The 19,044-nt window shown below is 37.3% G+C and overlaps 1 protein-coding gene across 1 annotated transcript in view; it reads right to left on the bottom strand.

Moving 5' to 3' along the window:
- Positions 1-3,414: 3,414 nt before the first annotated feature.
- Positions 3,415-19,044, bottom strand: part of LOC117655579 (sodium-coupled monocarboxylate transporter 1-like) — a 29,234-nt gene continuing 13,604 nt past the window's right edge. Inside the window, exons 9-15 of the mRNA XM_034403162.3 lie at positions 16,564-16,673; positions 14,802-14,869; positions 13,828-13,914; positions 12,721-12,905; positions 10,129-10,232; positions 6,361-6,446; positions 3,415-4,716 (exon numbers count right to left, since the gene is read on the bottom strand). Of these exons, the coding sequence (XP_034259053.1) occupies positions 4,684-4,716; positions 6,361-6,446; positions 10,129-10,232; positions 12,721-12,905; positions 13,828-13,914; positions 14,802-14,869; positions 16,564-16,673 (673 nt within the window). The 3' untranslated portion in view covers positions 3,415-4,683. The remainder of the gene's footprint in view (positions 4,717-6,360; positions 6,447-10,128; positions 10,233-12,720; positions 12,906-13,827; positions 13,915-14,801; positions 14,870-16,563; positions 16,674-19,044) is intronic.

Below are 19,044 nucleotides of genomic sequence, written 5' to 3'. Positions count from 1 at the left end.
TAAGAATGGTATATATTGTTTACTATTCCTTTTCTAAATTGTATTTTATTAATTATATGATCCTACGATTTTGCTATGCAGGATGACTGAAAAGATATCCAGTCTTCAGTCTTTTAGTCTTTATCTAGCTGAAAATGTTTCTAGTGGGATTCATCCCTTTCTCCCAATGGACTGCGGAATGGTCAGGAAGTGGGTTGATACAGTGCAATCTGCCCAGAGACCTGAGTCATAATTTTGCTGGCCACGCCCCCACTCATGTCCGTTGGGCCCAGTTTTTGATTCAGTCATCTGACAGAGACATGTTTGCATCGTTGCTCCTGCTTCAATCCACTTCTGGACATTCTGGACAGTCTTACGGATCAGGTTTTTCCCTGTTTCATTGCCCGATTGGAGTCTTGTGCTGGCAGGTTCAGCTTTGCTGACAGTGCCACCGAACATTTAGAGCAGCCCGGACCGCCGCCACAGCCAACTGGCGGCTTCGCCGCCAGTCATCCTCTTATGCAGGGAGGCTTTGATGGTTCTCCTGCAGATTGCGGCCATGGCGGTTCCTAGATGCCGACTGAACTGACTTCGGCCTCAGCATCAGCAGGCACAGCCATTGGAAACGAGACGTCTTCGCACCACCCGATTTCCTCTCGGCAGCTTTCACACCTTTTTTCCGCCATTGCGGATCAGTCGTTTGACTCCGGGCTCGCCGCACCACCCATTTAGGCAGCGGCCATTACAAAGCGTTCTTATCTGCCCGATCTCCTTGTGGCTGTCAGCTGCGGAGTGGGTTCTGGCTTATTGGAGCAAAGCACTTTTGCTCCCCCCCAATTCCCTCTGTTTGGATCATGCGTACCACAGCAGCACTCAAAAGTAGGCAGTCAAAAATGAGCAAGTGGGCAGAAACCAATGTATGTTCCCTCAAGGCAGAACACATCGCCGGCAAAACAAACACTCAGGCAGACTTCCTGAGCAGTACTACGGTGGACAACGCCGAGTGGCGTCTCCACCCTGACATCTTTCGGGACATCTGAATCCAATTCGGTCGACCGCTAGTGGACCTCTTTGCCTCATGTCTGAATGCATATCTCCTTCGCTACATCACGAGGTTTCCGACCAAGGGGGCGGAAGTGACCAATGCCCTCTGCTGCACTTGGCCTCCCAGCCTCCTTTACACCTTCCTGCCCCTCCCCCTGGTACCGGGAGTGATTTGCAAGATCATCGCGGAAGGTGCAGAAGTCATTCTGGTGGCCCCTTACTGGCCCTGGAGGCCGTGGTTCGCGGACTTACTCAGTCTGTCTGTGTCGAGGCCTTGGAGGATTCCTCCAGAGAGGATCTCTCTCAGCTAGGGGGTCCTGCTCCATCCGGAGCCTCAGTGGCTCCAGCTGATTGCCTGGCACTTGAAGGGATCCTCTTGACGAAGGAAAACCTTTTGGACAAGGTCATTAGGACCATTCAGGTGGACAGGAAGCAGTCCACTATCCGGATTTACAATTCAACATGAAAGGTATTTACTACGTGGTGCACACAGCACCAATTTAACCCTGTCTCAGCTTCCGTTTCACAGGTGCTTGATTTCCTGCAGGAGGGCCTCAACAAAGGGCTAGCACACAACACCATCAGAAGGCAGGTAGCGGGCCCCTTTCACCGTCTTGTCAACTGCAGACAGGGAGCCGCTGGTACACCATCCAATCATCCGCAGATTCCTGCGGGGTGAAAGTAACATCCGTCCTCTGGTTGTTCACCGTTATCCTACCTGGGACTTGCCCAGAGTTCTGAAGGCACTCACTGGACCACCTTTTGAGCCCCTAAGACGGCGAGCCTCTGATTCCTCACCCTTAAGGTGGCATTCCTGGTGGCCATCACATTGGCATAGCATATTTCTGAACTGGTAGCCCTTTCTGTGAGGGCCAACCTTTGTGTATTCCATTCGAACAAGGTCATCTTGCAACTTGACCCCTCGTTCATTCCCAAGGTGAATTCCTGGTTCCATAGAGCACAGGAGATCATATTGCCTAACTTCTGTCCTCGGCCTTCCCATGCCTTGGAAAAAGCTTGGCATACCTTGGATGTTCGACGGGCCCTCAAGACCTATATCAAATGAACTGCGCCCACCAGGAAGTCTGAGGCTCTCTTTGTCTCCTTCCAGCCGACATCACTGGGCATCAAGGTGTCCTCTCCCGCTATTGGTCGCTGGATCAGGGCGTGTATCGCCCGGGCATACGAAATTCAGTTATTGCCAGTTCCCAAGCGCATTACTGTGCATTTGACACAAGGGGCAGTACCACCGCTGCTTGGGCCACACAAGCATCCCTAGAGATTTGCAGGGCGGCCACCTGGATTCCTTCGCCTTTTATAAGGCATTATAAATTGGATGTACATGCTTCAGCGGAAGCGTCCTTTGGAAGGAGAGTCCTTCAGCAAGTTCATTTGGCCCCAGGGGCTCCAGTCCCCATGGCATCCCGCCCTTAGGACAGCCAGACTTTGGTATATCCCACTTCTGGACCATTCCGCAGTCCATTGGGAGAAAGGGCGTTGGTCCTACTGTGAACGCCTCTTCTCCAATGCTGCGGAATGGTCCAGCCCTACCCAGCTCCGTGGGCCTGGAGCTGGTCATTACTAACTTTTGGCTGAGTTTTTCTTCAAGGCTTGTCTTTGCCGAAAACTGGGCCCAACGGACATGAGTGGTGGTGTGGCTAGCAAAATTATGATTCAGTCTCAGGGCAGATTGCACTGTATCAACCCACTTCTGGACCATTCCGCAGCATTGGAGAAGAGGCGTTCATGGTAGGACCAACGCCTTTTCTATTCTCAAGCAGTAAAAAGATCTTGAAGAAGCTTTCTCCCAGGTGATTAGTTCATCTCAAAGTAAAATGGTTAACTGTGAGTTACTACTTTGAAGTGTTCCGGTCCAGTGACATTTCCCTGCCCTTTGGACTGCTCACCCCAGCGCTGACGTGATTAACAGGAAGGAAATTGTGTTTACATTTATTGGAAAAGAAGAAATAACAAGTGAGTAAGGTGCGTAATATGGAATTCACATGAAAAGAAAGTGATAAGGCTGGTTATTTGCCTAGTAAACACTTGCGAGGCAAAACCCATCAGCTATTAGCTTATGAAGGTCAAGGCAGGGATCTTATTAATTTCAGGCAGCAATGGCAGCTTGTAGGAAACAACTAATTAAGGTCACAGTGTATAGCTTGTTAACTAGCCATTAGCACTTATTAGGGAAGTGTTGCCCTGCAAAGAAAAGTTCCTCGGGAAGTGGGGTGGAGGTAGGGAGGAAATGGCTCAGGCACAGGATACAAGTTCTCTGAAACAAACTCCACAAACCTAGTAGAGAAGAATGAATGGGATCTCTGATGCTTACCCACTGAAGACACTAATCCAAAGTAACCAGTCCTCCAAAAGGGCCATTTGCCCTCTAACTGCATCTTCATTACTTTTATTTTACACTGGTCTAGTTGTTTGTAATACAATAGTGGAATGTTACAAAGTTCCTCTTATTTATTATTATTAATACTCCAAAATATTGAGGGCTTTCTCAAAAAAGTGGAAAGGGTTCCTAAGTATCTATTAATTTGTTAGAAATGAAAAACAAATGAAAATGTTACTCGGTTTTCATTATTTTTGGTATTTCAAGAAAATGTGCATTGGAAATTGCAGATATTGCAAAATCTGAATTAAATGGACCAGGGAGAGGATATTTTCAAACTTTTTTCCAGGTTGAGGAACCTGTTAGTAAAATATATGAACAAATCCCAAAACCTTTATCAAGAGGAAGAACTTCAGTTGATGTCCCATCTTTTCTGCTGTACCTTGGGAAAATTGTTATGGACACTCCTGATGAATTTTGTTCTTAATTTCTCACAAAATAGGCGCAAGTTCTTGTGGAATTCAGTGTTCCATGGAAAACAGTTTAAAAACCATAATCTAGACATAAACCAAGTATATTTACACTGGCTTTTTGCTTATTCTTAATAAGGACAGTTGAAAGACATGCATCAATTTTCATCTGAGAAGGCACTAATCTAAAAAATTATTTTGTGCATATGGGCAGAATGGTAAAGATTTTAATTTCAACCTACTAGTCTTCCAAACCCATTTGCAACTTCCTTTAATAGCTTTTCATTAAAAATAAAAACTCCATCATATAGTTCTGCTACATAATAGTCAGTGGGATGTGTTTTATGCATTGTAAATTACAACGCTTATTTGGAAAAGAGATGAAAAACAGAAAAACCACACAAAATACCCACATACACTAGGACAAGTTCTTTTTGTGAGTTATACTGTGAATATTTTGTTACTTAACAATATTTACTGTAAAAATTATGTTCAAAATTTAGAATTCATCAAAGCATTAACTATTTTACATAAAAGCATAAATAAAACAAATTTAATGTTCTTCAAAAAATAATGGAATGTTATATATTAAACTTTTAACTTTTATAATAAACGTTTTTGCATTTCTATAGAATTTAGTTTATCAAAACATGCTTATGCTTTGATATTCGGGTAATAACATAACCAAAATAATTTCAATAATTATTGAAAAATAAAAAAGTTTTTCCACTTCAAATATCACTGAATAAAAACCAGAGATTGCTATATGCTCTACATTACTGTATTCCATGGGTTTCGTTTACAGAAGTTTTTTTTATAGAAATGCTCTTCTTTTCTGTTTTGTCCTCTGAATCAGCCTTGTTCAGGAGCAACCTGTTTTGCTGACTGCAAATGTAATACAAATTAAAAACAACATAATTTTTAAAAAGAGACTAAAATTAAAAACAACATAATCTTTATAAAGAGCTGCTGATTCAGGTCTACAGAGGAATTATTGAGTCTGTCATCTGCACCTCTATAACTGTCTGGTTTGGCACTGCAACCAAACAAGACAGACACAGACTTTAACGGGTAGTTAGAACTGCAGAAAAAACAATTGCCACCAACCTGCCTTCCATTGAGGACCTGTACACTGCATGAGTCAAAAAGAGGGCTGTGAAAATATCTACAGACCTCTCACATCCTGGATATAAATTGTTTCAACTTCTACCCTCAAAACGATGCTATAGGGCACTGCACACCAGAACAACTAGACCCAAGGACAGTTTTTTCCCAAATGCCATTACTCTGCTAAACAATTAATTCCCACAACACTGTCAAATTATTTACTAAGACTGTATTACTATTCTTCTTCTCATCCTTCCTATTACCTATCTCTTCCTACTTGTGGCTATATCCATGTTGCTTGTATCTTTACAACTGATATTGTTTTTATTGTTTCCTAGTATGATTTGATTGCTTATTAGTATCCTATGACTATCACTAAGTGTTGTATCTTATGATTCTTGACAAATGTATTTTATTTTTTCTTTATGTACACTGAGAGCATATACACCAAAGACAAATTCCTTGTGTGTCCAATCACACTTGGCCAATAAAGAATTCTATTCTATTCTATTCAAAGGAACATTTGTTCCTTTACCAAGGCACCTTTGTTCCTTTACCAAGGCCACATTCTTTATCAATTTGATTTATGTGGCCGCCCATTTTACAAACTGAGGTTCTGATCAATACTAATATAATACTAAAACCGCAAAATTGACAAGGAAAAAAATAGCAGGAAACAGATGTAAAGTAACTGAGACCAACTTCATTGTACAACTTCCATCATTACAATGAAGCCCAATGCTCAAATGAAAAGCCAATTCTTCAAGGACTTATAGAACTCCAATAAGGTTTTAGCCTTTAAAATATCAAAGGATGGAATATGTAGCATTTCAGATTAATGTATCAAGGTATATAAACCCAGAAATGTAGTACTTTTCTGGAACTTTTTAAAGCAGGTGCTATGCTTTTCTTGAGCAGAGGCTGAACTCTGCAAAAGCACCCTGTGATACTAGGGGGGAAAATGTGACATCTACTGCTATTTGTTGCTGTTAATTGCTATGTTTTCATTCCTTTGTTCTTCAAATCATCTTACTGAAATCAAATCTGCACAGCTCTATTAATATATACTCTTAAATTCCACTGAAACAAGTAAGGTTGAAGAATACCTAAACACCACTTGCTCTAATTCATTGTGATCTAATTGTAAAAAGATTATTTAAATTGCCTTGTGATCTGATCATGAAGTTCAGTAAAGTGATATAGTTTAGATAAACATCTTGAATCTGACACCTATATATTTAGTAAATGTTACCCAGTCACTGATAATTAATACTTGGAAAAAAGATACTGAACTGCCCTATAAATTCAAATTTCTCCTAGACATCTAATATGAATCTTTGAAATTTAAAGCTACAAATATTCTATTAGCATATTATCTAACTGGAAATAGGTAAGTCAATAGCACTCTTAAACTATACTTACAAATTTGTCTTTCCAGTATTGAATATTCACCATAAAATCCTTTTTTGTAAACAGAAGTCTGTGGTCTACTTCTTTATTTAAACCTCCTAAAAGAAAGTTTAATAATATAAACCAAAATTCTGCACTTTAAGCACTGATACGATGAGCTTTGTATCATTTAAACATTCCAAACATAAGATGCTGAAACAAAAATTAAAGTTGGAAATGTTTTTGGAAGTAATGCCATACAAAATAAAGAGACACTTTACCCCTGGGATCTGTTTCCAGTTGCCAAACATACTATCTTGGCATTAGCAGATAATAGTCTGTCACACATCTGCTAATGCCAAAAGTGGACTTTTGAAGAAATGAATGTGGAAAAAAGGAAAAAAGTTTCATTGGGCTTTTAATTGTTTAAATTTTTTTAAAAATTAGTTTAAACTTTTTATTTTAACATTGTTAGCCATCTTAAGTACATGCTTCTACTTAAAGTTGATTTATAAATCAAGTAAGTCAGCAATTACTAATTTGCATCTTAGCCAAGAAAATTGATAAATAGCTTTTTATACTACATAAGAATTGTAACACACGACTTCCGGTTGGCGCCGTCGTCGTTGCTAGACAGTCTCCTCAAGACCGCCAGCCCCGTCGTCCGTAAAGAGCCGCCTCTACAGCTGAGAGGCGGCTCGAAAAACTCCGAGTTCCACAAGAACCATGAGGAGAGCCGGCGAGATCAGGTAGAGCCCCCTGCGAAGTCCCCAGATTGCCTTTTTTGCTTCTGGGGAGGAAGCAGGATGAGGCTCCCTATTCAGCTCACCGAGGCTCCGGACCCCAGGGACAACTCTGCATTTTGCAGAGCTAGACGACGCAACCAACTTTATCAGCGAAAGTAAAGAGAACTATCAAAATAAACAGGGTGGACTCTGGACCTGAAACTTAAAACTGCAAGTATTTGTACTAGCCCTGTGATTGAATCTAAAGAATGGAGAAAGAGTGAAAGTTTGTTAAAATGGCGTCCGGCTTCAGCGCTAGGAAAAGCTGAAAGCAAAAGTGGATTTGCATGATTGTTTCAATACGCTACAAAGTATTTAAAGTAACAGTGCTGGCTAGAAGAAAACGGAAAAATCCTTTTTAAAGAGATTTTGATCTATTCTTTTTCCCTTAATTGATTAAAGTTGGGGAAATCTTTGAGAGGATTTTGTGGTGGTGAAAAGGGAGGGAAGACTTCCTTTTTTAGAAAAAGCTAGACTACGTGGCAGAATGGCTTCAAAGCAAATAACGCCAGACACTAAAGCTGTAGAGGGGGGCTCCCCCACTCATAAGTTACAAGAACAGCCTTCCAGCTTGCAGACACAGAGCCAGATAAAGGAGACTGGTTCTGAAGATTTGAAGGAATTTATTGTTGTGGCTCTGATGAAACAAGATGAAATTATGGATCAGAAGTTTAAAAAATCTCAACAGGAAATTAAGGAGGTGGTTCAAGAAAAGTATGATAAGGTGAAGCAAGATATACTGACAGTTTTGACTGGTTTCTCAGAAGTAGTTGTCCAGATTGACAAAAAAGTGGAAGAACTTAATTCAGAAGTAGAATCCAAAATGAAGGAAGTTGATTATAAAATTTATAATAATGTGGACAATAAAACGCAAAGGATCGAAAATGAAGTGACAATGATGCAATTTAGATTTATGGAGCTTGCTGTAAGATTGAGAGGCATAAAGGAAAATAACAGAGAGGATCTGAGAAGGGTTTGTGCTGATGCCTTGGCTGTGATGCTAAAGGTTAGCCCTGAAGAGATTTTGCGTAAGATTGACAAGGTTTACAGAGTGAATTCGTGGGTGGCAAGGGAAAGGCAATTGCCTAGAGATGTGGTGATCTACTTTATAGTTAGAAGAATAAGAAATGACATCTTGCAAAAGTCTTTTGTTTCTACCTTACAAGTGGATGGAAGGCAGATTGGGATTTATAAAGAGCTTCCGCCTAAGATGTTAAGAGACAGAAAGGATTTTGGATTTTTGGTGACTGAATTAAAGAAGCAACAAATTCCATTTAGATGGGATGCTCCAGTTGGCATAATATTGAGGTATCAAGGAGAGAGAGATCGACTAAATACTTTTGAAAAAGCGGAAGAATTTTACCTCAATGTTTTAAAAATTGGTCCAACATCCCCACGTATATCTTCAGTGTTAGGAATACAGAAGGGTGATACAGAAAAGCAATTTGAACAAGAGATTGAACTGCAGCGAAAGCAGATGGAGATGGAGGCAATGGAAACACAAGGAGCCACAGGGGGCTATAAAGCTAAAGATCAGCGTATAACTCTTTCAGCCTACAAACAAATTCTAGAAAAACAACAACAGCAGAGGTAAGCCATTATACAAGAAGGAGTCAAGGGAAAAAACACATAAACTCGAAGCCATGGGAGGAGCCAAGCCGAATATATCAAGGGGGTAAAATACTCCCTTAAGAGGAAGCAGGTTCTACAAAATCAGAAAATTTTAGACTAATATCTCTCTTGAATACGGATTATAAAATTTTTGCAAAAGTATTAGCCAACAGATTAATGCCAGTTATCTAAGAGGTGACTCATTATGATTAAGCAGGACTTATAGAAGGCAGATATATGAAAGATAATGTGAGGCAAATTACAGATTTATTGGACTATTTTGAGAGGAATAAACAGATCCCTGCAGTGCTGGTGTTTTTGGATGTGGAGAAGGCCTGTGATCGAGTGAATTGAAACTTTCTATTATAAACTTTGAGAAAGATGGATTATGAGTGCGTTGAAGGGAATAGCTATAAGGCAAGAAGAATACAGAACAAGGGCATTTGCAGACGATCTGGTTGTTACCCTAACACGATTCATGGAATTAACAATTCAGATGAAAGATATTATAGAAGAAAACACAAAGACGACCGTTGTGGTTGGTTTTTGGTTATATCATACGGAATATAAATATAAAGTCACTCGGTGGGTTTTTATATATAGAAGTGTTCTTCAATGATGGGGGCAGATGGTAATTAAAGACATTAAATATACTGTTGGAAGAAGGGATTAATCTGAGGTGATTGTTTGGATGTTACATATTATCATATAAAGCGAAGGCTTTTTGGATAAAAATTTGGTGGGTTATGTATGTTTTGAGGAAAAAACTCCATTTTTTTTCCTCAATTGTTTTTATTGGGTATAGTTAAGGATTTTTTACTGGGTGAAATAAAATTGATATTGTATATGGTGATAGCAGCTAGGTTATTGATTGGTTAATATTGGGAAAGGGATGTTATGTTCACTATCGAAGAATGGACTCTGAAGGTGGCCGGTTCTTTGGCGAAGATTTCAGCATATTTAAAAGACCAGACCCAAGAGATCTATGTATGGGAGTGGAGAAATGGATGGATCATGCAGAATAAATATTAAACCAGGATGTACCAGATAACTTTTAGCTGAACGTTGTGTAGAAATGTATAGTATATATGGGGTAGAATAGTTGTATGTTAGGAAGAAATGTATAGTACACAGGGGGTAGAGTAGATGGGCGGTAAAGTATTATATAATGTGATTTGGATTTGGATTTCACCCTGGGGAAGTCATGGGGGTAGGGGAGGGTAAGGGAGGGTTAGGGAGGGGAAGGGGGGGAAGGGGGGAAAAATCTGTATTTGTAAAACTTTTTCAATAAAAAAAAAAGCAATGTATAAAATAATTGATATAATACAAATATCACTAAAGATTGCAAGATAATTTTTAAGAAACTGGATGTGAATTTCCATAAATATAAATTAGATAGAATTACCTGTTAATAAACTTATAATTGTTCCCACAATAAATGTAATCAAAGCACCTAATGTGCTGAAATATAGATATGACACTGAATACCAGTTCTCTTGAAAATATGATCTGAAAGAAAAAAAAGTTTAGTATTTCCTGTTCTGTTGATTAGAGATCACTTAAAACAGACTACAAATTTAAACTGCTTTAGGTTTAATAAATATATTAATGTGGCTTCCCTACCCAGAACTGAACATTTTCGATAGAACCCATTTTAACAAAGAAAAATCACTCCTATTCTGTTTACATTGTGCTATATGATCAATGCAGCAGGTCATACCTGAAGGCAAAAGATATCCTACAGAACCCAGAGAGTTGGATGAATTCCCAATGAAGACTTGAAGAATCATTGGTTTAAAAAGAACCAACCCTCACCTGGTTGAGAGATAAGCTAATTATCTTCTTGATGGTGAGTTGCCCATAAGGTGGGCACCTATATAAAAGTTATAAATAAATAAAAGCATTAGGACATATTAATAAGAGAGCTCTTTGCCAAAAAAAAAATCATCTCTGTTTGATCCAAAGATTCAGATTGCAATCTTGGGTGAATATTAACAGTTGCAATCATGTAACAAGCTGGTATAATTCTAGATTTTCTAGCAGGCTGATACGAACATACTGTTTATGAATCCATATACCTACATAGGGAGATATACGTTTAATAAATTCTCTGCAGAGTGGCAGGCTCATGAAATATTGGTTTATCAAATAACACTTGGTAATAAAGTCATTTCCCATTTTGTCCAGCCCAAAGATTATCGACAAGAAGATTCTGGTCCTCTCCGGAAATCTCGCAAATGCAGGAAGCTGCATGTTGGAAAGACACATAGTGGCCTCCACATTCAATATTATGAAATATAAGTGAATTTCTGAGAAACACTAATCTGAAATCATCAGAAATGGAGAAGTGCTGAAAAATCAAACTATAAATTATTTAGGTCAATATGCAGTCAATGCTGAAAATGTCATAAACCTGACTCCTCTTGTGATATTTTGATATTCTGTTTTTAAATTTTTGGATTGTTCTTTCAGCTGTGCTCTTTACCTTGGTGTTTGGACTCCAATAAATTTATCTTCAGTTTGTTTCTTTAAGTTTCCAATTTCTGATTTCACCTTCTCCTTTTGATAGAATTTCTGGTGTTGAGTCTAGACTGGCTATATTATATTATATTGTTATATATTATATTGTTAATCCTAATCCCTGATACATAACTTTCAATCTCAAGCACGATATGAGAAGACTCACTGCTAATTTATAGCAGAGCAAATGGTGGCAAATATTTAGATCAAGAGCCTTTCTGTATTCTTCCATATTAAGGAGATAGGTAAGCAAAAGTTTTCCAAGGGCCAAAGAAAGTAGTAACAGGGCTCAAGTAGATACAAAAAGATATATGGTAACGATATTGTTCCTATGGCAGATTAGGCATAGAAATCAAAATTTCCAGAATGGGAACATTTCAAAAGAGATTAACAGGATAAACACTATTATATGTTATGTATATCCTCCCAGTTCAGCAATTAAGTACATGACTGGTATAAATGAAAATGACCTCTGATACAGAAATTACACTGCCATGTATTAAGAGGTTTCCTCTGCTTACCCTTACTGAGAGTCAGTCAGGATAGCAACTAATATAAATACACAGCCAGTACTTACACAAATGAGGAATTTTATTCCGGACATTAAGAAGCTAAGAAATCAACTCTTAGCCTGTTTAATTTTCCTCCCTCTCAAGTCTCCTATTGTGCTTTATTTTGGCTTATTCTTCCCCTCATCTCAATTACAGATACTGGAACATCTGGGAGTTTTCCTCTGGATGTCTTGCTGTCTAAGAAAACTTTTAACTCACAATGTACAATTTTCCAGCATCTGACTCTCCATAGTCAGAATAAAATCAGTCCTCTATGTCTTCCCACATTTTCACAAACAATGCCAGGATTTTCCTCCTGGTTTCCTCCCCACCTGAGGGGCAGAATCTCTATGTTTGGCAGGCTCCACTCCACTCCACATTAACTAGATAACATCCTTTTCAGTAGCCTGAGCTGCAGTATCTGAAATACCACCCCTCATTTCTCTGCTCTTCTTGGCTCTTTTGATATCTACACTCAAGACATATACATATGGCACTATAGATGTCTTCTAGCATTTTCCCCTTTTCTGCCTACATACTGTACTCTTGGTCATGTGCTAAATCACCTGCTTTTCTTTAAAAAAGAAAACATGATCTTGGCACACATCCAATGACTTTCTTCCAGGGAGGCTCTTCAACCTCTCACCACTGGCTCAAGCATGCTGTAACACTCAGAACTCCAATCACAGAAACTCACTTGGGACTTGGGACCAGTGTTTAGGTCATTTTGGGAAAAATAAAGAGGAGAGAGTGATATGTATGCTGTTTCGTACTCCAGAATAAAAGCCAGAATATAAATCCAAGAAATGAACACATGTTCTTAAAAAATACACATATGTATGCAGTACATACAGTACCAAACAATTATTAAGTATATGTGTGAAACATCCAAAGATACTTCATCTCGATTTATTTCTTGGGCCTACCTTGAAGGAGCTGGTGAAGGACTAGTAACAATCATTGATACAAATGCACTGTCATTGGATCTTTGACAGCCTGCAATTGAAAGAGGTAATGGTACTGTCCTGTGAGGTCCAGGTGGGTATTTCTGAGCACCAATTCCAATCCACATTATTACACAAAATCCACAAATAAAACCTGAGAATGCACCCTGAGAAACAGAAAAGTATATACAACATTAAGAGAAGTGATACCTCTAATTTTATAACTGGAAGCTAATATTACCTATTCAGGCATGGGTTTTGCCCTCAATCCAGTTATGTCCTGCAATTACAGAGTTCCCTTTTGTTACAATGGAGGAAGTGCTGTAGACCCTCACATCTATTGATATACAAGAAAGAAACCTGTAAAGGCACAAGATCTATGCATATGCCTAGGAATACATGGTCCTTTGTACTAGAAACCTGCTTTTAACTGCAGAGTAAATAGGCTTGATCTAATAAATAAATGTGTTTATTTAACCAGTATTGCTATTATATTGGTTTTTATCCAATCTATTTATTCCTGGAGAATTCTTCACCAGCATGTGGGACTTCATTTTGCTATAGTCAAGTATCCTTATGGCAATGGTAATGTGATATTAATATTGAATAAAAACATTGATAGTTAAAAAATTGCATGTTTAAATTTGTCACTCTACAGGCAAAATTGATTTTTTTCCAGGAAGCTTCATTACAAGATCTTCTAAGCCATGGAAATATGAAAGAAGTAATACATGTTGTTTGAAATGTTATATATACATATCCCATATTTGGGTTGGTCTACTACTTCAAAGAAATTGTGCCAGCAGGCTTCTAATTATTCACTCTTGGCAATCTAGACTCTGGTCCTGAAAAAAGGGAAAAAAACTTCAACCTGATTTTCACCAACTATGCCTTGCTTCTAGAAATGTTTACATCTAGCAAAAAAAAAAAAGTATTTTAAATTAAGCAGAATATTATTACAGTCTTTGAGTTTCTTGGGTTGTTTGGGGCATAGAGTAATGTTCTGTAATCTGTACATTTATATATATATATATTATTAGATTTTTATACTCTTATTTAATGACAATAGGATATGTTATTAACACTTACTTTAGAATTTGCAAAAGGAAATAGGATGCCCAAAGAATATATTCCTAACAAAGGTCCTCCAATTAATTCAAAAACACTGAATGCAGCCTGAAAGAAACAAAAGAAAATTATAAACTTTTTGTAAACACAGAAAATAAGCATTGATTTCTTCTACATATAATGGGAATCCTGAAGGAAGCTATACCCAATAAAGTGAAGCCATTGGGATGGTTCCAGACTAAAATGGCTAAGAAAGGTCTACTGAAATCAGGAGAACAAATCATGGGGGAACTTTTCAAAATTGTACAGGAATATCAAAAAGCATGTTGATAAGAAACATAGACTTTAAATTTTTTTTATGAGTTTTCTTCATCAAAGGCTCTCTTTTAATATAGGTAGTCTTCGACTTACAGTACAACAGTTCATTTAGTAACCATTCAAAGTTACAACGGCCCTGAAAAAAGTGACTTATGACCGTTTTTCACATTTACAACCATTGCAGTATTCCCATGGTCACGTGATTTACATTTGGATGCTTGGAAACTGACTCACATTTATGACAGTTACAATATCCCGGGGTCACGTGATTACCTTTTGTGATCTTTTCACAAGCAAAGTCAACGGGGAAACCAGATACATTTAACAACTGTGTTACTAATTTCACCACTGCAGTGATTCACTTAACAAATGTGGCAAGAAAAGTCGTAAAATGAGGCAAAAACTCACTCAACAAATTTTTCACTTAGTAACATAAATTTTGGGTGTGGTTGCAAGTTGAGGACAACATGTATATCATTCATTGGTAGAAATTATGAAACATAAATTACTAATTCATGGAAGAACCTAAGAAATGAAATTACACAAAAATCTGCACTGGGAAAATGGAACCCCTGGCTAACGCCTGCACTACAAACTATTACTAACATTATTTTTTTGAAAATACATATTAAATATAAACTTATTTTAGATTAATGTAAGAAGCCATTAAGTCTTACCTGTAATAAAGCACCCATAACAGATATTAATGCAGCCATGGATAGACATGCTATACCAAATAATAGACCTATATGGATAAAGTTATATGAAGTTTATATGATTTATAAAAACTATTTTACACTATTAAGCAGAGAATTTACTTTAAGAGCTGCTTCCAGAATAATCAATAAAAATGTTCTCTTGGCAAAGGGGAAAAAATCAAACTACCAGTTGTTAGACATTGATTTAGTCCTATAAAGATCTATCCAGTAGTCCATATGAAACATGTTGATTTTTTAAAAGCTCTTACAGTTAAGAGGTTACAAGATAGATATTATTTGGAGATGCAGGTGCAGAAATGGCCCAAGATTTAAAATCTATCTCTGATAGTTTCTACGTTTAACTAACTTCTTTAAAAATTAACCATGAAGGGATGGCCATAGCTGGTCCCTGGCATTACATTAAACAAGTCTTTGCTCATCATTGTCCCCATACTTATTCGTGTCTACAACCATTTTAAAAATAAAGCCTTAATAATCAACCTCATGCCAATGATTGCTGGAATCAGAAAGATTGCTGGAATCAGAAAGATTATATTATATTATCATAATATAATGAGGGGGGGGGGAAATCCCCTGGTCTCAATTCTGTAAGGAATCCACAAACTTTAATTCCAAAAGACAATCTGCTAATTCAAACCTCTTTTAGTCCATGCATTGTCATAAACAAGTCACCAAAGATACCATTATTAGTATATATTGTTTTGTGTTATTATATACAATGTTATATTGCATTACATTACATTACATTATAATAATATTATATAAAAGGAACCAATATTAACAGGCACACAATATTATGCCTCTAAAATTTTGCAATAACTACCGCCACATAATAAAAAAACAAAAACAAATAAAAGAGTTGCCTGGCAGGAGACACCTGTTTCCATTCCCTGAAATTGTCATTTGGAGGCAAATATATGACTGCTTGAGTATATTTAGGATTTCTAGGCCTGAGGGGGGAACAATATGACTCGCAGAGGGTTTACACTTACACAGGTAGTCCTCAACGTACAGCCACAATTCAGCCTAAACTCTTGGTCTTTAAGCAAAGTGATGGTTCAGTGAAATGACATGTGACTGCTTTGCTCAACAATTGCAATCCCAGCTCTCTCAGTTGTGGTAGTAAGTAATCATGCAGGGTGCCTCCCCGACCCTGGAAGCCCTGGCACCTACTGGAATGTGAAAACCTGTCACAGGCCAGGAGGCTTCAGCCAGATACTGAGCCCACCAGCAAGTGGAAACCTGCCATAGACCAGGAGGCCCAGGCCATGGCCTCTCATGCTTGGGAGCCGTTTCCCTGCCCCACACTACAACTGGGTCTACTTACTTTTGCCTTTTTCTGCAGCTGCTGACAGGCACACCGAGGGATGCAAAACACAGTTAGAAAGCCAGCAAAGGCTATCTTTGCAAGCCAGAAAGAGTTTATCTAGCAGTAATTGCGTCTTGCCTTGACTGAGCAATGTAGACTGTGTTTTGTTATGGTAATTTAGCATACTAACATACTTAAAAATAAATAAATCAGTGGTGCACAATTTGGAAATTCAGGGTCCTCTGTAGCCTTCAAATGCTTTGCATAGAGTCTTCAGAGCTACCTATACTTTTTAATGACAAATCATCAACATATTAAAAAGGGAAGAAATCATCATAGAAACTATTCTTAGTAAGATTCTACAGCATTTACATATAAATTTTCAAAGCAGAAAACCAAAGGTAAACTTACTCATTCCCATGGCAATATATGATAACTTTTCTTCAGACAGTGTAAAATAAGGTTTAATAAAATCTTCTAAGGTTACAGTTGCTAATGCATTGATGCTGGTAGACACTGAACTAAAAAAATATAAAATGAAGCATTGTTAATGTTTAACCTGCATTGATTATTATTTCACAAATATTAAAAAATGCAATAATGAGAAGAAAAATAAAGTTAATCTGAGAAGCAGCAAAATACAGACCTATTATTTATTTCATTTATATCCTACTACAATCCAAACCAACTCTCAGCTTTTGTTATCTGCACTGGATTGTTGATCAGTTGATTATGTTAGCAAATAAGTGTAGTAAGTGACACTACCCTAGAAAGTATATGCCTGAACTAAAGTCTCATGATTAGAACTGCTTTTTAAGGAATGCCTTTCTGTTATTTCACCATGACTTTCAACTCTTTAAAATAAATTGTTTAAATATGGAAAAATAATATTTGTGATTATATTTCTGTGTCTATGTTATGGTGACAGAGCTGATGGGTTGATGGTAATTTTATTGTTGTTATGTTTTCTTGATCTGATTACGTATACATACAAAGAAATATTTTATTGCTATTTCTATGGGTTTTCCTTTATTATATTCCTTTTGGAGGGCTAATTAATTTCTTCTGGGTGGAGAAAGAGGCTTCCATTTCAATGTATATCTCACTTATTTAGAATATATGTTTTATTTAAAAGTTCTGACTAGTTTAAAATAAGACAGTTTGATAGAACATATAGTAAGAAAACCTATAAACAGCTTCCTTACCAAGTTGGCATTCCATTCAGAACTAATTCAATATATATATGGAATGATTAACATAGAACAGTAGCTTACCTTGCCTTTCAGTCTGAGTAAAATTTAAGAAATCCTTTCCCAAGATTGTATTCCTAATGCAATTCAGTTGGGTTTATCCATGAAAAAATGTGTAAAGAACTTGAACATTATTAAAAGTCAGTAAGTGTTTCAGCAGTTAATGATTGCACGCAATGATGTGCATCTAGCAATGAAACAACTTTCATAATGAAAACAGTATTTTTTCCACATTATTGCACCCCACAAAAGGCACTGCTCAATGGAAAACTACTCATGTAATATTACATGTACCCCAATATTTATTTAAACATTTACATAACAGTTGCACATTATAATATTTGGCCTTTGAATGACAGAAGTGGCCTCCGAGTTAGAGGGCTTAAAACAAAAATAAAATCTGATATAACTTTATTTATAGTTCCAATATATCATTATTTTCCACTGTTTAAATTGATCACTCCTAAATTTCATTTTTATTAAATATGTTAGCAAGTAAATGTTTCAGTAATAATATCACTGAATATTAAATTTCTTTACATTTTTAGAACATAAGACAACCCTGTGACACAAATGAAGGAAAACAAAACTAAAAAAGTCAAGATGGCTTAATGCTACTTTAAAATATTACTGCTCAAAAAAATATAGGGAACACAAGCAGAAGACATCCAAGATCTGAATGAATGAAATAGCCTTATTAAATACTTTGTTCTTTACATACAGTAGTTTATACACTGCTCAAACAACTAAAGGAAACACAAAACTACTGTATGTAATGAACAAAGTATTTAATAAGGCTATTTCATTCATTCAGATCTCGGATGTCTTCTGCTTGTGTTCCCTTTATTTTTTTGAGCAGTGTATATTAAAATGCTTTGTCTATGCATAGAAAGATCAGATTTGTGCAAGGAACAGTATTCCTTGTGACACAGTCACAAATTTTGGACTTTGAAGAAGCAGGATAGGAAGAGTATTAATGTTTTTGAACTTTGATGTTGGAAAAGACTTCTGAGAATACTGTGGATAGTCTGGCCAGCACAAAGCCCTGTCACCGAAGCTGCTTTATTACAAACTAAAATTAATTTACTGGTATCTGTTAAGACTTTATACACAGTTAAACTAAATTGGTTTAAAATCTTTGCATACTTCTAAATAGAGGACAAGCACCCAGGAGATTAATATAACAGTCTCATTCAAACCTTTATCAAATACTCAGTCCAAATAGTCTAGAAAGTAGTAGCACATGGTTTCAGCAAATACTTTGTGTATGGATTTTTGCCACAAGTAAGAATCAGAAACCATAAAGGTCTGGCAATAGAAAAAAAAATGAATGAGTTGTTAGCTGAAACAGTTATGCAATTGTATCAAACTGAACATACATACAAAGGAGGGAAAGAAGGATCCCAGAATGTTAGCAGCCAGGATAGATTAAAATAAGCAATGCTCAAAGTAGTGCAATAGGAATCAAGGCAGGAGATGTTAGCCCTAGAAATCTGGAGCTTATTTTTGCTGAGGGTGAAATTAGAAGTTGAAATTGAAATTGGAAGTGGGTGAAATTGGAAGTCCCCATGCCAGATTGGCCTCTATCCTTCTCTGCTTCAGCAGATTGTTATTCCTGTCATTAATCTCCTTTCTACACTGG

This window comes from Pantherophis guttatus, chromosome 7, assembly GCF_059756535.1.
Source record: "Pantherophis guttatus breed Tessera chromosome 7, ASM5975653v1, whole genome shotgun sequence".
NCBI classification, from domain to species: Eukaryota; Metazoa; Chordata; class Lepidosauria; order Squamata; family Colubridae; genus Pantherophis; species Pantherophis guttatus.
This window is presented reverse-complemented; position numbering and strand designations above follow the sequence as displayed.